Raw genomic sequence first — 19,820 nt, forward strand, 5'->3', positions numbered from 1 at the left:
CACTAATGTTGATCCTGGACCATTAACTTATAAATTCACTAATGTTGATCCTGGACCATCAATATGTAAAATCACTAATGTTGATCCTGGACCATCAATATATGAATTCACTAATGTTGATCCTGGACCATCAATATATAAATTCACTAATGTTGATCCTGGACCATCAAATATATAAATTCACTGATTTTGATCCTGGACCATTAAATATATAAATTCACTAATGTTAATCCTGGACCATCAACTTATAAATTCACTAATGTTGATCCTGGACCATCAACTTATACATTCACTGATGTTGATCCTGGACCATCAAAATATAAATTCACTGATGTTGATCCTGGACCATCAAAATATAAATTCACTGATGTTGATCCTGGACCATCAATATATAAATTTACTGATGTTGATCCTGGACCATCAATATATAAATTTACTAATGTTGATCCTGGACCATCAACTTATAAATTCACTAATGTTGATCCTGGACCATCAAAATATAAATTCACTGATGTTGATCCTGGACCATCAAATATATAAATTCACTGATGTTGATCCTGGACCATCAACTTATAAATTCACTAATGTTGATCCTGGACCATCAACTTATACATTCACTGATGTTGATCCTGGACCATCAAAATATAAATTCACTGATGTTGATCCTGGACCATCAAAATATAAATTCACTGATGTTGATCCTGGACCATCAATATATAAATTTACTGATGTTGATCCTGGACCATCAATATATAAATTTACTAATGTTGATCCTGGACCATCAACTTATAAATTCACTAATGTTGATCCTGGACCATCAAAATATAAATTCACTGATGTTGATCCTGGACCATCAAATATATAAATTCACTGATGTTGATCCTGGACCATCAACTTATAAATTCACTGAAGTTGATCCTGGACCATCAGGTTATAAATTCACTGATGTTGATCCTGGTCCGTCAATATATAAATTCACTAATGTTGATCCTGGACCATTATCCATACATAAGTTCACTAATGTTGATCCTGGACCATCAACTTATAAATTCACTGATGTTGATCCTGGACCATCAATACATAAATTCAGTAATGTTGATCCTGGACCATCAACTTATAAATTCACTGATGTTGATCCTTGACCATCAACTTATAAATTCCCTAATGTTGATCCTGGACCATCAACTTATAAATTCCCTAATGTTGATCCTGGACCATCAACTTATAAATTCACTGATGTTGATCCTGGACCATCAATATGTAAACTCACTAATGTTGATCCTGGACCATCAACTTATAAATTCACTAATGTTGATCGTGGACCATCAACTTATAAATTCACTAATGTTGATCCTGGACCATCAACTTATAAATTCACTGATGTTGATCCTGGACCATCAACTTATAAATTCACTAATGTTGATCCTGGACCATCAATATATAAATTCACTAATGTTGATCCTGGACCATCAATATATAAATTCACTGATGTTGATCCTGGACCGTCAACTTATAAATTCACTGATGTTGATCCTGGACCATCAATATATAAATTCACTAATGTTGATCCTGGACCATCAATATATAAATTCACTGATGTTGATCCTGGACCATCAACTTATAAATTCACTAATGTTGATCCTGGACCCTCCATACATAAGTTCACTAATGTTGATCCTGGACCATCAACTTATAAATTCACTGATGTTGATCCTGGACCATCAATATATAAATTCACTGTTGTTGTTCCTGGACCATCAAATTTATCACTTCACTAATGTTGATCCAGGACCGTCAAGTAATTAAAATCACCAATGTTGATCCTGGACCATCAATATATAAATTCACTATTGTTGATCCTGGACCATCAAATAGTTTAAATCAATAATGTTGATCCTGGACCATCAATATATAAATTCCCTAATGCATACCTGTCAACACTCCAGCTTTTCCTGGGATTCTCCCGTATTTTACAGTTCTATCCCGCTATCATCCCGTAAAGGTATTTTCCTGTATTTTTCCCATATTTTCAGTCTTTCTCTGACGAGTTAAGCCTCCCTATACGCAACCCATACCCCCGAACCACCAGGGGCCGCCCCTTGCTCTTAAATGTGAGTCTGTTCTGTGCTTTCTCTTTGTTTAGGAATGAAAACATGAAAACACTTATAAATAATTGTAAAAAACGGCGCTATTCCCATTCCTTTTTATTAAAAGGTGCCGTCAATCCTCCTATACAATCTTTAAAACAGTCAAATAATGGTGCATGACTGTCAGCTGATGCGCTCCATCATGATAAATAGACGCTGTTTCTCTAACAGATTCTGTACACACGGTTTTGAAGCGGAGTGAAAGTCTGGGTTTTGGGTGCGTGTTTAAACAGACATAATTATTAATAATAACATATAAACATGTCGATCTTGGTGGGTTTTTTTTTCAAACACAACTAATTTCATCTTAAATGAGATTAAAAATTTAGAAAGCAGTCAAATGCTTAATTTTAATGTTAGATGTGTGCATTTTTAAATTGACACCTGTTATTTATTGTAATAAAAAAAACTCTAAATAAATGAGAGATTCACTATCCTTGGGGCTGAAGCGATCGTCATAGCAACATCAGCCAATGAAATTCAGTCAGCAATAGGCCACTGTCTAGCTGGTGTATTTGCATTCAGCAATCTGATTGGCTAACGATTCCGTCAGCGCTTGAAAAGTTGAGCTAGTGCCAACTCCTGCAGCAAGCAACGCCTCTGAAGGATCCACAATGTAGTTGGGCAATGCCTGGTGTCACCTATTCAAAGTGAATAGGACGCGTGTGAATGCTTAAATAGTTTGCGTAATCAGTCTTTGACAATCCTCAGGTGGTGCGAGTGTAATCAGTCAGAATGAGGAAGCATGCGTGTGTGTGAGCGGAGTGCATGTATGAAAATGTAGTCCATGAATGGCGGATTTGTAGTCCATAAGCTACTGTAAATGAGATCCAGCGATCTTAGGAGTTACGATCGCTGGTGATCGTGATAATTATTATATGTATATATTATTACGGTGATCTCAGCTGTGTATTTAAAAATGGCCCTTCCTGTGTTTTCATTCTCCTGGCTTGTGCAAATGCTAGTGACATTTCTCTGTAAACCAATAGTGTTCAACTGTGCGTCTCGCTCGGCCTTTTGGTACCCTTTTGTTGTGCTAGGTATGCTTTGGAAAGGATATCTAAAATGTGGTATAGTACGCTTTACTGTTTGGTACCTTTTGACAGTGAAAATGGACATAAAACCATACCATACTATACCACTCAGTTGAAACCGGCCATTTTAGATTACTTTCAAGTTTGCTTATATACTAATATATAAGTATATTATATCCTAATGTTATTTCTAACATTGTTGATTTACTTTCTTATCTCTCACAAAGTTTCCCAGAGATAGGTTGTGGCTGGAAGGAAAATTGTAAACAAACAAATAAAGTGCTGTCTGCTTGCGAGCTGATTGACATAGAACAGTAAAGTACAGTCAATTAAAGTAAAGTCAAGCTGGCCTTGAAAAAGACACCAGGTGGCCGCTGTTCTGGCTGAGAGGCAGGTAATATGGCATTGTGGTTGGCTGATAGTTAGCTGCACTGTCAAGGTTGAAGGCATCAATAGTACTGGCATGGACACATGTGATTCTCCTCCAAAATTAGAGAGCATCAAAGCTCAGGGAAAACACATGGCCACTAAGCAGAGGTTGGAAGATAACTGAATGAATGCAGTGAGACTGATGGGGACTCAGAAATGCACAAGGTTAGGTTAACACATACAGTTGAAGTCAGAATTATTAGCAACTCTTTGATTATTTTTTTTTATATATATTTTCCAAATGATGTTTAATAGAGCAAATAAATGTTCACAGTATGTCTGATAATATTTTTTTCTTCTGAAGAAAGTCTAATTTGTTTTATTTTGGCTAGAATAAAAGCAGTTTTACATTTTTTTTATCATTTTTGGTCAAAATTATTAGCCCCTTTAAGCTATATTTTTTCAGATGGTCTACAGAACAAACCATCGTTATACAATAACTTGCCTATTTACCCTAACCCATCTAGGTAACCTAATTTAGCTAGTAAAGTCTTTAAATGTCACTTTAAGCTGTATAAAAGTGTCTTGAAAAATATCTAGTAAAATATTATTTACTGTCATCATGGCAAAGATAAAATAAAACAGTTATTAGAGATGAGTTATTAAAAATATTATGTTTAGAAATGTGTTGAAAAAAATATCTTCCTTAAACAGAAATTGGGAAAAAAATAAACAGGGGAACTAATAATTCTGATTCCAACTGTATATTCAAATTTCCACCTGAAAGAGAGCTTTAGTTTAAGGATACAGACATTAGACATGTTGAAATGCCTTATTACTGATGTGCTATCAAGCTGTCTTCCTCATAAAATGAACACAGATAATTATACATTTAGAGATATCTTACTTCACTCACCTCATCCCTCAAGTACAAAGTTCGATGCTGCTTGATATAGATGTCTGAAAGCATGATTATTTTTACACAGGCTTTGCAATACCTTACTGCTTTTTGGGTTTTAATTTATATTAATCCAATTTTAACCCATTTTATCTCTGAAACTATTCTGGTTGGTTTAACACTAGACTGATATTGGTTAGGAGAAGAAATCCTTTAAACACTGAAAGGAAGGTGTTTATTTAAAGGTATGGTATAGACCAAGTCCTTTTTTTTAAGTGAAGATAATGTATAAACAAATTTCGAGAGGATCACGTGCTTATGATTGCTTGCAGCTGGATCCGCATTATCCAATTCACTACGCTCCAATCAGATGACTCCTAAACTACTTTAAATAACTTGGGGTTCATTCCACTGCTATCTACGTTTTGAAGATTCCCCCCTTCCACCCCTACTCCTCCTTCTTAGATGGGTGACACGGTGGCCCAGTGCGTAGCACTGTTGCCTCACAGCAAGAATGTCTCTGGTTCCAGGCTTTACCAAACCAGCAGACATATCTGTGTGGAGTTTGCACTTTCTCCCCGTGCTCACGTGGGTTTCCCCCGGGTTCCCCGGTTTCCTCCCACCGCCTAAAAACACGCAATTAAGTTAATTGAATAATCTAAATTGGCACCATAGATATGGTTCTAGTACGTAGTTATCTTCAAGAGCAATCACTTACTGTTCATTGGTTACTACAGCAGGGGAGTTCTTGAGATCTACCTGAGCTCAAACTCCCCTCCCGCCTTGCAACGGGAGGGAGCACAGGGCTCGAGGATCTCTTGAGCTCAGGGCTCTCTCCCGGGACAGCATGCCAAAAAAGCTTTTATAATTAATCATCAGCTAAGTGTGAACTCTTGAAATGACTTTATTGCACACTGCTGCTACATACTGGACCCCTGAGAAAGGGAATAGACTTGAAACTGTTTGAAACTGATATTTCCTCTGAAAGTGAATATGACAGTTATAGTTACTACTATTCAGACTAGGTATAGATAATGGACACAGTTAAGATCAGTTTCTGATGTTCAGAAAAATCTTGAAATGAAAGAGGATGGAGTAACTTCCCACACAAAATCTAAGTTTTCAGGAGAAGAGGAAGTCATTGAGGAAACTCAAGAGTATAACAACCTAGGCTCATTCCGATTACGTGCCCATATATACATTTCTGGAGATCACCAAATTTGTCCCAGGAGCTAATGTTTTTGCAGTTTTTGTTTTCGTAATTCAACCAGAGGCTTTGTTGAAATCTCAAATGTCTCTCGCAAGTGCCATTCGTGCCTGCTGTTCTCGCCTAAATCCACCAGAGGATGCTGTCTACTGACTCACTGATTGATCCCCTCACCCACTCTCTTTCCCAAACCCAACCGATAGTTTTTTTAAAAAGCACAGATTGATCAGTGTCCACCCAATTTCCTAAACTCTTTTCCTTTTGTCAGATAGTGTATGTTATTTCAACTACATTCATCAGTTCACCCTTCAGCCTCTCTAGTGGCAGCATAGCATATTGCATGCTGTAATTTCTTAAATTATTGCACTTTATTTCATAAAACATGTACCTCAGGGGTGTCCAAACTCAGTCCTGGAGGGCCGGTGTCCTGGAAAGTTTAGCTCAAACCCTAATCAAACACACCTGAAGCAGCTAATCAAGCTCTTACTTGATAAACTAGAAACTTCCAGGCAGGTGAGGTGAAGCAAGTTGGAGCTAAACTCGGCAGGACACCGGCCCTTCAGGACTGAGTTTGGACATACCTGATGTACCTAATGTGTACTTACACTGTACAAACCAAACAAAGTGGGTTAATGTTTGGTAAGTAATATATTTAGGGATAGTACCTAGTTATAACAGTAGATAGCCTGTACAAATTTAGGAAGTACTGTAAAATACCAACAACATTTATTAATTGTTGCAACATCCCTGGCAGCTGTTTAGTCAATACAAAATGGTTGCACCCTGTATGAAATTCTGGCTCTTAATTTAGTTCTCTTTGAAGATTAGAAAAGTTAGTTTTGCTCAGGTCTGTCTGTAGTTTTTTTGTATGATGTAATGTGTTATTGGCAATGTCGTCATTAAAGGTATGTCAGGGGAGCATTACTCTGCTTTCCCCATCAATAAGTAAGAATGTTTTGGTCCTTGGTTTCTATTCTACAGTTACAGAGAATCTAGGATGCCCTTTTGTTATACAAGGAAGCTTTATCTTACTTTTCTGCACCTTTGAGCGCTGTGCTCACGGTCAGTATGTTGTTTTAGCTTTCCTGTGTCTTTTATGGCATGCAAAGGCAGAATGTTAAGCTTGGTTTCCAACTTTCTCCCATATAACACTTCATTTGGAGACACACCGTGGGGAACATGAGTGATTGATTGGTACAGCTGAGCCACTCTGTGACAGAAATGTTCCAGAGTTTTGCCTGTCTTGCATCTTGTGCTTTTAAAAGTGTGAAAAGCACTGAGGTGAACTGAGTACCATTGTCTGTAACTTTTACGATTACCATGGAGACTAGAACCCAGGAATTTGATCACATTCGCAGTAGTTGAACTGCACCTATAGTCTGTCTCAGACATCATGCCATGCACCACCCACAGACCTGTGGCTAAACTCCTGATGCATATGACACACTTTTCTGGAAACCCTTCAGCAGATTCTCAATCGTCCTTTAATTTGCCGGTAGCTAGCTCTCTACAACTCTCACATGGCTGCCCACTAAAGCTAAGCAGGTTGCTACTGGAAGTGGTGTTAGTGAGGCCGGCAGGGAGCGCCCATACTCCGGTCTGTCCGGGACCTAATGCCCCAGTATAATGAAGAGGACTCTATACTGCTCAGTGAGTGCCGTCTTTCGGATGAGACGTTAAACGAGGTCCCAACTCTCTGTGGTCGTTAAAAATCCCAGGATGTCCTTCGAAAAGAGTAGGGGTTTAACCCTGGCCTCCTGGCCATTCTGTCCATCATGGCCTCCTAACTCTCCTCATATCATAATTGCTTCATCACTCTGTCTCCTCTCCACCAATCAGCAGGTGTGTGGTTTGCGGTGTGGTGCAAAGTGGCTGCCGTCATGTCATCCAGGTGGATTCTGTGCACTGGTGGTGGATGAGGAGATTCCCCCCCTTTGTGTAAAATGCCCAGAAAACTGCTTTATAAATGTAAATAATAATAATAATAATAATAATAATAATTAATTTTTCATTCATTTTCTTGTCAGCTTAGTCCCTTTATTAATTCGGGGTTGCCACAGTGGAATGAACCGCCAACTTATCCAGCAAGTTTTTACGCAGCGGATGCCCTTCCAGCCGCAATCCATCTCTGGGAAACAGCCACACACACATTCACACACACACCCATACACTACGGACAATTTAGCCTACCCAATTCACCTGTACCGCATGTCTTTGGACTGTGGGGGAAACCGGAGCACCCAGAGGAAGCCCACACGAAGGCAGGGAGAAAATGCAAACTCCACACAGAAACGCCAACTGAGCCGAGGTTCGAACCAGCAACCTTCTTGCTGTGAGGCTACAGCACTACCTACTGCGCCACTGCCTCGCAATAATAATAATGATAATAATAATAATAATAATAATAATAATATTATTAATAATAATAATAATAATAATATTAATAATAAAAATAATAATATTAATTATAATAATAATAATAATAATAATAATAATAATAATAATAATATTAATAATAAAAAAAAAATAATAATAATAATAATAATAATAATAATAATATTAATAATAATAATAATAATAATAATAATAATAATTATTATTATTATTATTATTATTATTATTATTATTATTATTATTATTATTATTATTATTATAAAGGGACCAAGCCAAAATGAAAGTATCCAGGTTTGGGCAGTATTTTAAGTTTTTGCACAAGGATTTTTTATTTCCAATTAGTAAACTTTGAATTTTGAAGCAATAAGTTGATAGACAACCAATTTCAACATAATAACAAAACATAAATTAGCCAACAGCTGAACAGAGCAAACTGAGGAAATACCGTAAAAAGAGAGAATGATGATTAACTAAATAGAAGACAGTTGAAACCGAAGATGGAATAATGATGACTGACAAAAAGGAAACTTGGTCAAACTATAGAGACAATAATCAGCATCAAATGTGTACCAAACAAGCCATGTTCTGGGCACATTGGAACAAAAAATAAATAAAGCTTATATCAGGCCAAGCTGAGCTATAATTATTATGTAAATTAATATATAAATATTATGGTGTAACTAAGCAACTATAATATAAGAACATGGAGACAATGAAGTACAATATATAGGAATGGGTAGCATGGTGGCTCAGTGGGTAGTACTATTGCCTTACTACTGTTGAGTTCCCAATCCCTTTCTGTGTGGAGTTTGCTTGTTTTCCCTGTGTTTGAATGAACCACCAACTTATCCAGCATATGTTTTATGCATTGGATGCCCTTCCAGCTACAACCCATCACTGGGAAGCACCAATACACACTCATTCACACACATACACCACGGACAATTTAGCTTACTCAATTCACCTATACTGCATGTGTTTGGACTATATGGGAAACCGGAGCACCTGGAGGAAACCCATGCGAACACAGAACATGCAAACTCCACACAGTAACGCCAACTTATCCAGCCAGGACTCAAACCAGTGATCTTCGTGCTGTGAGGCGATAGTGTTTACCACTACGCCACCATGACGCCCATGTCTTTCTTGTGTTAGACCCTTTTATGTTGTACCACAGAGCACTGCAGCATTGAGTGTGGTCACGTTGATTCACTCACACATTCTTAGTGGCCACATCTGTACATACAGTTGAAGTCAGAATTAATAACCCCCCTTTGAATTTTTTTTCTTTTTTAAATATTTCCTAAATGATGTTGATTTTTACAGTATGTCTGATAATATTTTGTCTTCTGGAGAAAGTCTTATTTGTTTAATTTCGGCTAGAATTAAAGCATTTTTTATTATTTTAAACACCATTTTAAGGACAAATTTATTAGCCCCTTAAGCAAAATTTTTTTTCGATAGTCTACAGAACAAACCATCGTTATACAATAACTTGCCTAATTACCCAAACCTTAACCTAGTTAAGCCTTTAAATGTCACTTTAAGCTCTATAGAAGTGTCTTGAAAAACATCCAGTCAAATAATAATTACTGTCATCATGGCAAAGATAAAATAAATCAGTTATTAGAAATTAGAGTTAGTTATTAGAGTTATTAAAACTATTATGTTTAGAAATGTGTTGAAAAAAAATCTGCTTTCCGTTAAACTAAAAAATAAACAGTGGGGCTAATAATTCAGGGGGGCTAATAATTCTGACTTCAACCGTACATAAGCATATAGATCACTCTATATTTAGTTGTCAGTTTGCTGGCTTTTACAACATGCCTGACAATTAAAGGCCCGTGCACACGGAGACGTTTTTTTGCTCGTGTTACCATCGACGTTTAATGCCTCGTGACTAAATAAAGGGCATCAGTGTGATCGTACAGGGCGAAGCAGTGGCGCAGTAGATAGTGCTGTTGCCTCACAGCAAGAAGGTCGCTGGTTTGAGCCTCGGCTCATTTGGTGTTTCTGTGTGGAGTTTGCATGTTCTCCCTGCATTCGTATGGGTTTCCTCCGGGTGCTCCGGTTTCCCCCACAGTCCAAAGACATGCGGTACAGTTGAATTGGGTAAGCTAAATTGTCCGTAGTGTATGTGTATGGATGAATGTGTTCGGATGTTTCCCTGAGATGGGTTGCGGCTGGAAGGAAGTTTGCATGTTCTCCCTGTATTCATGTGGGTTTCCTCTGGGTGCTTCGGTTTCCCCCACAGTCCAAAGACATGCGGTACAGGTGAATTGGGTAAGCTAAATTGTCCAAAGTGTATGTGTATGAATGAATGTGTTTGGATGTTTTCCAGAGATGGGTTGCGGCTGGAAGGGCATCTGCTGCGTAAAAATGTGATGGATAAGTTGGCGGTTCATTCCGCTGTTCTGACCCCGGATTAAAAAAAGAGACTAAGCTGAAAAGAAAATAAATGAATGGATACATTTGATCCCTGGGTTGTATTTGAAGCTAGATCTCCAAACACACAAAACCATAACCTTGTAATATCCAATTCCCTGTGCTGCATTTGGCCTGTATAAATCAGGCTTTCATTACAAAGCTTATTATCTACACCTCTTTATACTCACAGGTACTTGCCAAGCCTCCCATTGGAAACTCCAGAATTTAAATCATGTTCGCCACCCTGGAAAATACACTAAAGTAGAAAATAATAGAAATTACATTAATAAATGCATGTCGAATAGATAGCACGTGCAGCTATGGAGCTTGCTGTGTTCACTCTGAACTGAGTTACTCGGAGAAGAAGGGGGAAAAAAGCTGAGGTGACATGCAGTGCTAATTTGGTGTCCAAAGGGGAAAAAGGGTGGTACACAAGGCTGAATCAGCCTCCCAGCTGAAGAAGAAACATTTTAATTGCTTGGAACAGTTACTGGGAGCCTCCCAGGAGGGGTGGAAGGAGCTACTGGTTGATTCGGTCTGGTTGGCAAATTGAGGTAAGAAGCAGTGCTTTAGTTCTGTGTTTTGTAGTTCTTTCCAACACAATCTCACGGCAATTCGTAACTTTTTGATTTAGTGGCTAATTCGTATGAATTCGTACAATCTAATTCGTAAAATTAAGTACGATTTGCTCATCCCCCAATGACGGTTGGGTTTAGGGGTGCGGTTAGGTGCCACAACTTCTTTTTAAAATCGTACAATTTCGTACGACTGAACTCATACGAATTCTCCACTAAACTGACAAAATGTAAAATACTTAAGTTTTTACGTGACATCAACCTGTTCTTTCTGTTTTTCAGGGATAGGAGATTGTACAGACATTAGTCTTTGAGCTAAGGTTCAAGAAGGTTTTGAGACAGTGGAAGTACATGAACACCTAGCCGAGTGGCTAATATTGGACAGGTTGATTTATAAAAATATTAACAGGAGTCACAATTGGATTTTTGGAAGATGGGTGTTGTGAACACAATGAAAATATGATAGACGAACGGATGAAGGCAGAGCGGAAACGAGACTAAAGGCATTCCATGTGACCAGAAATGAAGATAAGTCATTTGAAATTTAGGGTGCTTTCACACCTGTGTATCGATTCAGTTGTTCTGAAACAGGGATTACAAATGTTACAATGTCGCTCTTTGTTCTTGGTGCGGATTCGCTTTCACACGCCAAAGTTTGTAAATGGACATAAAGAGCTAAAACAAGTCACGTGCGAGTTAACTCTCCTCACATTGGTCAGAGTTTCATGGTTTATTTTGCAGAATCCCGCTCAGCTGTCATGCGTCCTTATTTTAATTTATGGCGATGAGCTATAAGATATTATAAGTGGATAGCTGCGCATTAAATTTGGGGACACCCACAGACATCATCACCAGATATAAATCTGAGGTAAGACTCTCTCATGCATAGCCCTTGGCTAGACTGCAGTTCGGTTAATGTTCCTAACGTATAAACATCTCTCGTTAATAGTTCAGCATGCTTTCACTTTCATATTTAACAGTAAACACAAAGTTACCAGCAAGAATGACATCCCACCCTACTCATAATTCTCTCTTCTTATATGTCTATTACATATCTATAATGCGCTCGGATCATTTTGCTTTCTCACTACAATCGATCCGCACTAGAGTTCGTTTCAATCGAGCCTACACCACCTCATTCAGGCGATCTCGAGCTGACTGATTTGACGCGGATTGGAGCGCGGTTGCTGCTTTCATATATGCCAAACAAACTAGGCTAACTGGGCAAACGAGATAGGTTCAGAAACAAAAGTCTAGATTCGAAAGCACCCTTAATTAAAGATGTTGAGGGCAAATGCATTTTTTTTCATACATTTATTTTCCTTTGGCTTAGTCCAGGGGTGTCAAACTCAATTCCTGGAGGGCCGAAGCCCTGCACAGTTTAGTTCCAACCCTGCTCCAGCACACTTACCTGTAGGTTTCAAACAAGCCTGAAGGACTCAATTAGTTTGATCAGGTGTGTTTAGTTAGGGTTGGAACTAAACTGTGCAGAGCTGCGGCCCTTTTGGAACTGAGTTTGACACCTGTGGCTTAGTCTCTATTTCAGAGGTCGCCAAAGCGGAATGAACCGCTTACTATTCCAGCATCTATATCTATTTGAAAGTGGTGTTGTGGACGTAAGTTATGAGCCAGCGCGGGGGTTGGTTGTCGTGGACGAAAGTAAAGAGAGTTGGGTAGATAGCGAGCTGGGGGATAGCGGTGCTTTGGACAGTGGAGCGGTGTTGTGGATTCAAGTTACGAACCAGGGTGGGGGTTGGTTGTCGTGGACGAAAGTAAAGAGAGTTGGGGAAATAGCGAGCTGGGGAATAGCGGGGCGTTGGATAGCGGAGATTGTCGTGGACGTAAGTTATTGGCCAGGGTGGGGGTTGATTGTCGTGGACGAAATTAAAGAGAGTTAAGCAGATTGCGAGCTGGGGGATAGAGGGGCGTTGGATAGCAGAGGGGTGTAGCGAATATAAGTTACAAGCCAGGGCGGGGGTTGGTTGTCATGGACGAAAGTAAAGAGAGTTGGAGAAATAGCAAGCTGGGGAATAGCGGGGCGTTGGATAGCGGAGATTGTCGTGGACGTAAGTTATGGGCCAGGGTGGGGGTTGATTGTCGTGGACGAAAGTAAAGAGAGTTAAGGAGATTGCGAGCTGGGGGATAGCGGGCCGTTGGATAGCAGAGGGATGTCGTAAATATAAGTTACAAGCCAGGGCGGGGGTTGGTTGTTGCGGACGAAAGTAAAGAGAGTTGGGGAGATGGCAAGCTAGGGATAGAGGGGCGTTGGATAGCGAAGAATGTCGTGGACGTAAGTTATGAGCCAGGGCGGGGGTTGGTTGTTGCGGACAAAAGTAAAGAGAGTTGGGGAGATAGTGAGCTGGGGGATGGCAGGCCGTTGGATAGCGGAGGGGTGTTGAGGATGTAAGTTACGAGCCAGGGCTGCGGTTGGTTGTCGTGGACGAAATTAAAGAGAGTTGGGGAGATAGGGAGCTGGGTGATAGCAGGGCGTTAGATAACCGAGGGGTGTAGCGAATGTAAGTTACAAGCCAGCGCGGGGTTGGTTGTCGCAGATGAAATTGAAGAGAGTTGGGGGGATAGCGTGGTGTTGGATAGCGTAGGGCTGTCGTGGATGTAAGTTACGAGCTTGGGCGGGGGTTGTTTGTCGCGGCCGAAATTAAAGAGAGTTAAGGAGATTGCGAGCTGGGGGATAGCAGGCCGTTGGATAGCAGAGGGGTGTCGTGAATAGAAGTTACAAGCCCGGGCGGGGGTGGGTTGTTGCGGACGAAAGTAAAGAGAGTTGGGGAGATGGCAAGCTAGCGATAGAGGGGCGTTGGATAGCGAAGAATGTCGTGGACGTAAGTTATGAGCCAGGGCGGGGGTTGGTTGTTGCGGACAAAAGTAAAGAGAGTTGGGGAGATAGTGAGCTGGGGGATGGCAGGCCGTTGGATAGCGGAGGGGTGTTGAGGATGTAAGTTACGAGCCAGGGCTGCGCTTGGTTGTCGTGGACGAAATTAAAGACAGTTGGGGAGATAGGGAGCTGGGTGATAGCGGGGCGTTGGATAACCGAGGGGTGTAGCGAATGTAAGTTACAAGCCAGCGCGGGGTTGGTTGTCGCAGATGAAATTGAAGAGAGTTGGGGGGATAGCGTGGTGTTGGATAGCGGAGGGCTGTCGTGGATGTAAGTTACGAGCTTGGGCGGGGGTTGTTTGTCGCGGCCGAAATTAAAGAGAGTTAAGGAGATTGCGAGCTGGGGGATAGCGGGCCGTTGGATAGCAGAGGGGTGTCGTGAATAGAAGTTACAAGCCCGGGCGGGGGTGGGTTGTTGCGGACGAAAGTAAAGAGAGTTGGGGAGATGGCAAGCTAGGGATAGAGGAGCGTTGGATAGCGAAGAATGTCGTGGACGTAAGTTATGAGCCAGGGCGGGGGTTGGTTGTTGCGGACAAAAGTAAAGAGAGTTGGGGAGATAATGAGCTGGGGGATGGCAGGCCGTTGGATAGCGGAGGGGTGTTGAGGATGTAAGTTACGAGCCAGGGCTGCGGTTGGTTGTCGTGGACGAAATTAAAGAGAGTTGGGGAGATAGGGAGCTGGGTGATAGCGGGGCGTTGGATAACCGAGGGGTGTAGCGAATGTAAGTTACAAGCCAGCGCGTGGTTGGTTGTCGCAGATGAAATTGAAGAGAGTTGGGGGATAGCGTGGTGTTGGATAGCTTAGGGCTGTCGTGGATGTAAGTTACGAGCTTGGGCGGGGGTTGTTTGTCGCGGCCGAAATTAAAGAGAGTTAAGGAGATTGCGAGCTGGGGGATAGCGGGCCGTTGGATAGCAGAGGGGTGTCGTGAATAGAAGTTACAAGCCCGGGCGGGGGTGGGTTGTTGCGGACGAAAGTAAAGAGAGTTGGGGAGATGGCAAGCTAGGGATAGAGGGGCGTTGGATAGCGAAGAATGTCGTGGACGTAAGTTATGAGCCAGGGCGGGGGTTGGTTGTTGCGGACAAAAGTAAAGAGAGTTGGGGAGATAATGAGCTGGGGGATGGCAGGCCGTTGGATAGCGGAGGGGTGTTGAGGATGTAAGTTACGAGCCAGGGCTGCGCTCGGTTGTCGTGGACGAAATTAAAGAGAGTTGGGAAGATAGGGAGCTGGGTGATAGCGGGGCGTTGGATAACCGAGGGGTGTAGCGAATGTAAGTTACAAGACAGCGCGGGGTTGGTTGTCGCAGATGAAATTGAAGAGAGTTGGGGGGATAGCGTGGTGTTGGATAGCGTAGGGCTGTCGTGGATGTAAGTTACGAGCTTGGGCGGGGGTTGTTTGTCGCGGCCGAAATTAAAGAGAGTTAAGGAGATTGCGAGCTGGGGGATAGCGGGCCGTTGGATATCAGAGGGGTGTCGTGAATAGAAGTTACAAGCCCGGGCGGGGGTGGGTTGTTGCGGACGAAAGTAAAGAGAGTTGGGGAGATGGCAAGCTAGGGATAGAGGGGCGTTGGATAGCGAAGAATGTCGTGGACGTAAGTTATGAGCCAGGGCGGGGGTTGGTTGTTGCGGACAAAAGTAAAGAGAGTTGGGGAGATAATGAGCTGGGGGATGGCAGGCCGTTGGATAGCGGAGGGGTGTTGAGGATGTAAGTTACGAGCCAGGGCTGCGGTTGGTTGTCGTGGACGAAATTAAAGAGAGTTGGGGAGATAGGGAGCTGGGTGATAGCGGGGCGTTGGATAAACGAGGGGTGTAGCGAATGTAAGTTACAAGCCAGCGCGGGGTTGGTTGTCGCAGATGAAATTGAAGAGAGTTGGGGGGATAGCGTGGTGTTGGATAGCGTAGGGCTGTCGTGGATGTAAGTTACGAGCTTGGGCGGGGGTTGTTTGTCGCGGCCGAAAGTAAAGAGAGTTAGGGAGATAGGGAGCTGGGTGATAGCGGCGCGTTGGATAACGGAGGGGTGTCGCGGATGTAAGTTACAAGCCAGGGCAGGGGTTGGTTGTTGCAGACGAAAGTAAAGAGAGTTGGGGAGTCGTGGAACAAAGTGAAAGTGAACAACGGACATGGGAGGAGGGCGGGTGAGGGGGTGGATCAGTAAAATGTGGTGCTGGGTCAGACTTCAGAGGTGCTGGATACGGCGTGTTCCGGCACAATTTAAGCCCTGCTTATACCACATGTCTTTGGACTGTGAGGGAAACCAGCGCACCCAGGGGAAATCCACACAAACAAGGTGGTGCATGCAAACTCCAATTGCACTAATACATTATAAAATTTGATTTCATTCTGATTTTAAAATTCAATCCAAGTCTAAGCTAATTTACTGCATGAAGTACTGAAGCTCAATAGGAAACAGCATAAAACAAAGGTAGTCACAATGCTCTTTAACATCTTCTTCTTCATGATGAGAGCAGTCAAGGTAGACCTGTCCTCCAGCATCTATGTCAGGTCCCAAACACATGGCAGCTTGTGGTTTTAACCTTGACATCTCCTCGCTCAAGCAAAGATGAATAAAGGGCTGATCATGGATCTAATGATTGCAGATGCTAGTGCGATCAATTGGTGCACACAGAAGCGGCCCTTCCTTTGACCAGTTTTTCACAGCAGCTAGCACATTTGCCATGCACCAGAAGACGACATACACAAAGGCAGCTCAAGATCAACATCATTAGCCAGTGGAACAGTTCACTTACAGTACTTGAGCAGCAGCATCTCAAACAACACAACAGCAAGCGAATATATTGACCATTGAATTGCCTAAGTTCATTTGGTTTCTTCTAAAAATGCATTGCGCACAACTGCTCCCTCATTACCACCATGCTCAAGGGATTTGCCCTCCTGTTGAGTTTAAATTATTTCAGATTTTTCTCAAATTTCTGTTTAAAGGTTTATGTGGACATGCATTGGTATTATTTTATTTATGTATTCAAATATGCCCACACCTTTTAAACCGCTCAATAGATGAGTATAATATTTCACGTTTCCTCACTTAATCTACAGATAAATGTTGTAAATCTTATGACAGCATAAATAAACTGCACAGCCTCTTTATCTAGCCGCTGAGATTCCTGCCCTTCACACACACTGTAAGGGGGTTGCTTTGGATTCCCCTTGACGTATTGTAGTGGTGATGCTCTGAAGGATCCAGCTCATCTACACCTCTCCAAAAGGCAGACCGACAGAAATCAACACTCATGTAAAGTTCATATTTAAATATTTTAATGATAAAAAAAAAAGATTAAGACAGATGTGCGCCTCACGTCAAATTTGAATGAAGAAATACACAAAAGCTCACTTTACAAGACAGTGCTGATTTTTTACTGATTCACACACACTGTAGTTGTCGTCACTTTGATGTTTTCCTAGTTTTCCCATTTATATTTCACTGTAATATATATTAATATTAATGCCACGGTTTTTGTTGATGAATATACCCTTTTTATTTTAAAGGTTTATGTGGACATGCATTGTTATTATTTTATTTATGTATTCAAATATGCCCACACCTTTTAAACCGCTTAATAGATGAGTATGATATTTCGCTTTTACTCACTTAATCTACGGATGAATGTTGTGAATCTTATGACAGCATAAATAAACTGCACAGCCTCTTTATTTAGCCGCTGAAGTCCCTGTCCTTCACACACACACTGTATGGAGGTTGCTTTGGATTCCCCTTGACGTATTGGGGTGGTGATGTTCTGAAGGATCCAGCTCATCTACACCTCTCCAAAAGGCAGACCGACAGAAGTCAACACTCATGTAAAGTTCATATTTAAATATTTTAATGATAAAAAAAGATTAAGACAGATGTGCGCCTCACGTCAAATTTAAAGGAAGAAATACAGAAAAGCTCACTTTACAAGACAGTGCTGATTTTTTACTGATTCACACACACTGTAGTTGTCGTCACTTTGATGTTTTCCTAGTTTTCCCATTTATATTTCACTGTAATATATATTAATATTAATGCCACATTTTTGTTGATGAATATAACTTTTTTATTTTAAAGGTTTATGTGGACATGCATTGGTATTATTTTATTTATGTATTCAAATATGCCACACACCTTTTAAACCGCTCAATAGATGAGTATAATATTTCACGTTTCCTCACTTAATCTACGGATAAATGTTGTAAATCTTATGACAGCATAAATAAACTGCACAGCCTCTTTATTTAGCCGCTGAAGTCCCTGTCCTTCACACACACACTGTATGGAGGTTGCTTTGGATTCCCCTTGACGTATTGGGGTGGTGATGCTCTGAAGAATCCAGCTCATCTACATCTCTCCAAAAGGCAGACCAACAGAAGTCAACACTCATGTAAAGTTCATATTTAAATATTTTAATGATTTAAAGATTAGGACAGATGTGCGCCTCACATCAAATTTAAAGGAAGAAATACAGAAAAGCTCACTTTACAAGACAGTGCTGCTTTTCTCCTGATTCACACGCACTGTAGTTGTCATCACTTTAATGTTTTCGTTGTTTTCCCTTTAACATCTCCCTGTATCTGATCGGAAAGTGCTCCTCGAACACCATCAGCACCATACCGCTTCTGGATGCTGCGCTGGAGTATGTACGCATGCGCACCACAGAGGAATTACTGCACAGCGCACTCTAAGTTGGATCTTCTCTGTCTTCACGGAAACCAGAAAACATAAAAGTATGGCGATCTTCAGAATAAGGCAAAAGAGCTTCGCGCGCGTCTGGACGTTTCCCGTGATAGTGGCCGTGGTGTGTGCGCAAAGGTAAGCTCTCCTCACACTTCATACGGCTGTCTGTACTCCACACACACACACACACACACACACACATACACACACACACACACACACACAAGTACACCGCTCTTTAAGGAGACGTCTCTAACGGTGTGTGTTTTCCCCTTCTTCGCAGTGTCAATGATCCAAGCAATATGTCTCTCGTAAAAGAAACTGTTGATAGACTATTGAAAGGATATGACATTCGCTTGAGGCCAGATTTTGGAGGTAACGCACGTTTGTAATTAGGTCTGTCACGTCAGCCTTTTAACATCAGCTCTCAACTTTGATATAGTGGAAAGCGTACGCGCGTCAACATGGAAGACGCGCGCGAATGTACCGCGAATACACCTCAGGCTCGGAGATGAGACTTGGGCGCACTTGTTTTCATTTTACGCGATCTCCCACCAGTCAAAGTTGACGAATGGAATGCATGACACCAGTTTAAACATCTGCACGTCCATGGCAGCTTCGAGTGGCTCTTGCCATTTGCCAAAATTAATCATTAATAGTATCGCCGGTGACGCTCACCACGACGGCAGCTAATAAATTCGGTCACAACGAAAACCGTGTGTTTAGACGATCTTTGGCTCACTTTTTGGTTACCTCCCGGATGTTATCAGGCTGACGTTAAGTGAATAATGTGCCTCACATGTTCATATATCATGCTAAACACAATTAATTAGCTCTAATGTCACTGCTACTGTTTGGTTTGGTTCTTTAGGTCCTCCGGTGGGAGTGGGGATGAATATAGACATAGCCAGTATAGACATGGTATCAGAAGTAAATATGGTAAGTCTGCTATCACGCAGAGCTCCTTTTAACCCCATTTACACTCTCTTCTCTATCCCAATGTATATGTTATATAGTTTGAAATCATATTTTACAAGTTATTACTTATTATTGATATACTCTTGTAGTAAGCATTCTGTAGTCTTCATCAGTGCTCATTTTTACACCATATATTGCATATTACACTCAGTATTCACGTGTGGTCACTTGAGGAATGGTCAGGAGCTATTGTGGTTTCTATGGCAACATATTTCCCTCTGCATATGAAATGAA

The 19,820-nt window shown here is 41.3% G+C and overlaps 2 protein-coding genes across 5 annotated transcripts in view; both read left to right on the forward strand.

Annotated features, from left to right (window-relative positions):
- sh3pxd2b (SH3 and PX domains 2B) overlaps nt 1-19,820 on the forward strand; it is an 897,647-nt gene that overhangs the window by 289,877 nt on the left and 587,950 nt on the right. The window lies entirely within an intron of this gene.
- Nucleotides 18,589-19,820, forward strand: part of gabrb2b (gamma-aminobutyric acid type A receptor subunit beta2b) — a 151,824-nt gene continuing 150,592 nt past the window's right edge. For all 3 annotated transcript variants that reach the window (XM_073935506.1, XM_073935507.1, XM_073935508.1), the window contains exons 1-3: nt 18,589-18,743; nt 18,892-18,983; nt 19,480-19,547. In XM_073935506.1, coding sequence (XP_073791607.1) covers nt 18,661-18,743; nt 18,892-18,983; nt 19,480-19,547 — 243 coding nt within the window. In that variant the 5' untranslated portion in view covers nt 18,589-18,660. The remainder of the gene's footprint in view (nt 18,744-18,891; nt 18,984-19,479; nt 19,548-19,820) is intronic.

The sequence above is a fragment of the Danio rerio genome, chromosome 21, assembly GCF_049306965.1.
Source record: "Danio rerio strain Tuebingen ecotype United States chromosome 21, GRCz12tu, whole genome shotgun sequence".
NCBI classification, from domain to species: domain Eukaryota; kingdom Metazoa; phylum Chordata; class Actinopteri; order Cypriniformes; family Danionidae; genus Danio; species Danio rerio.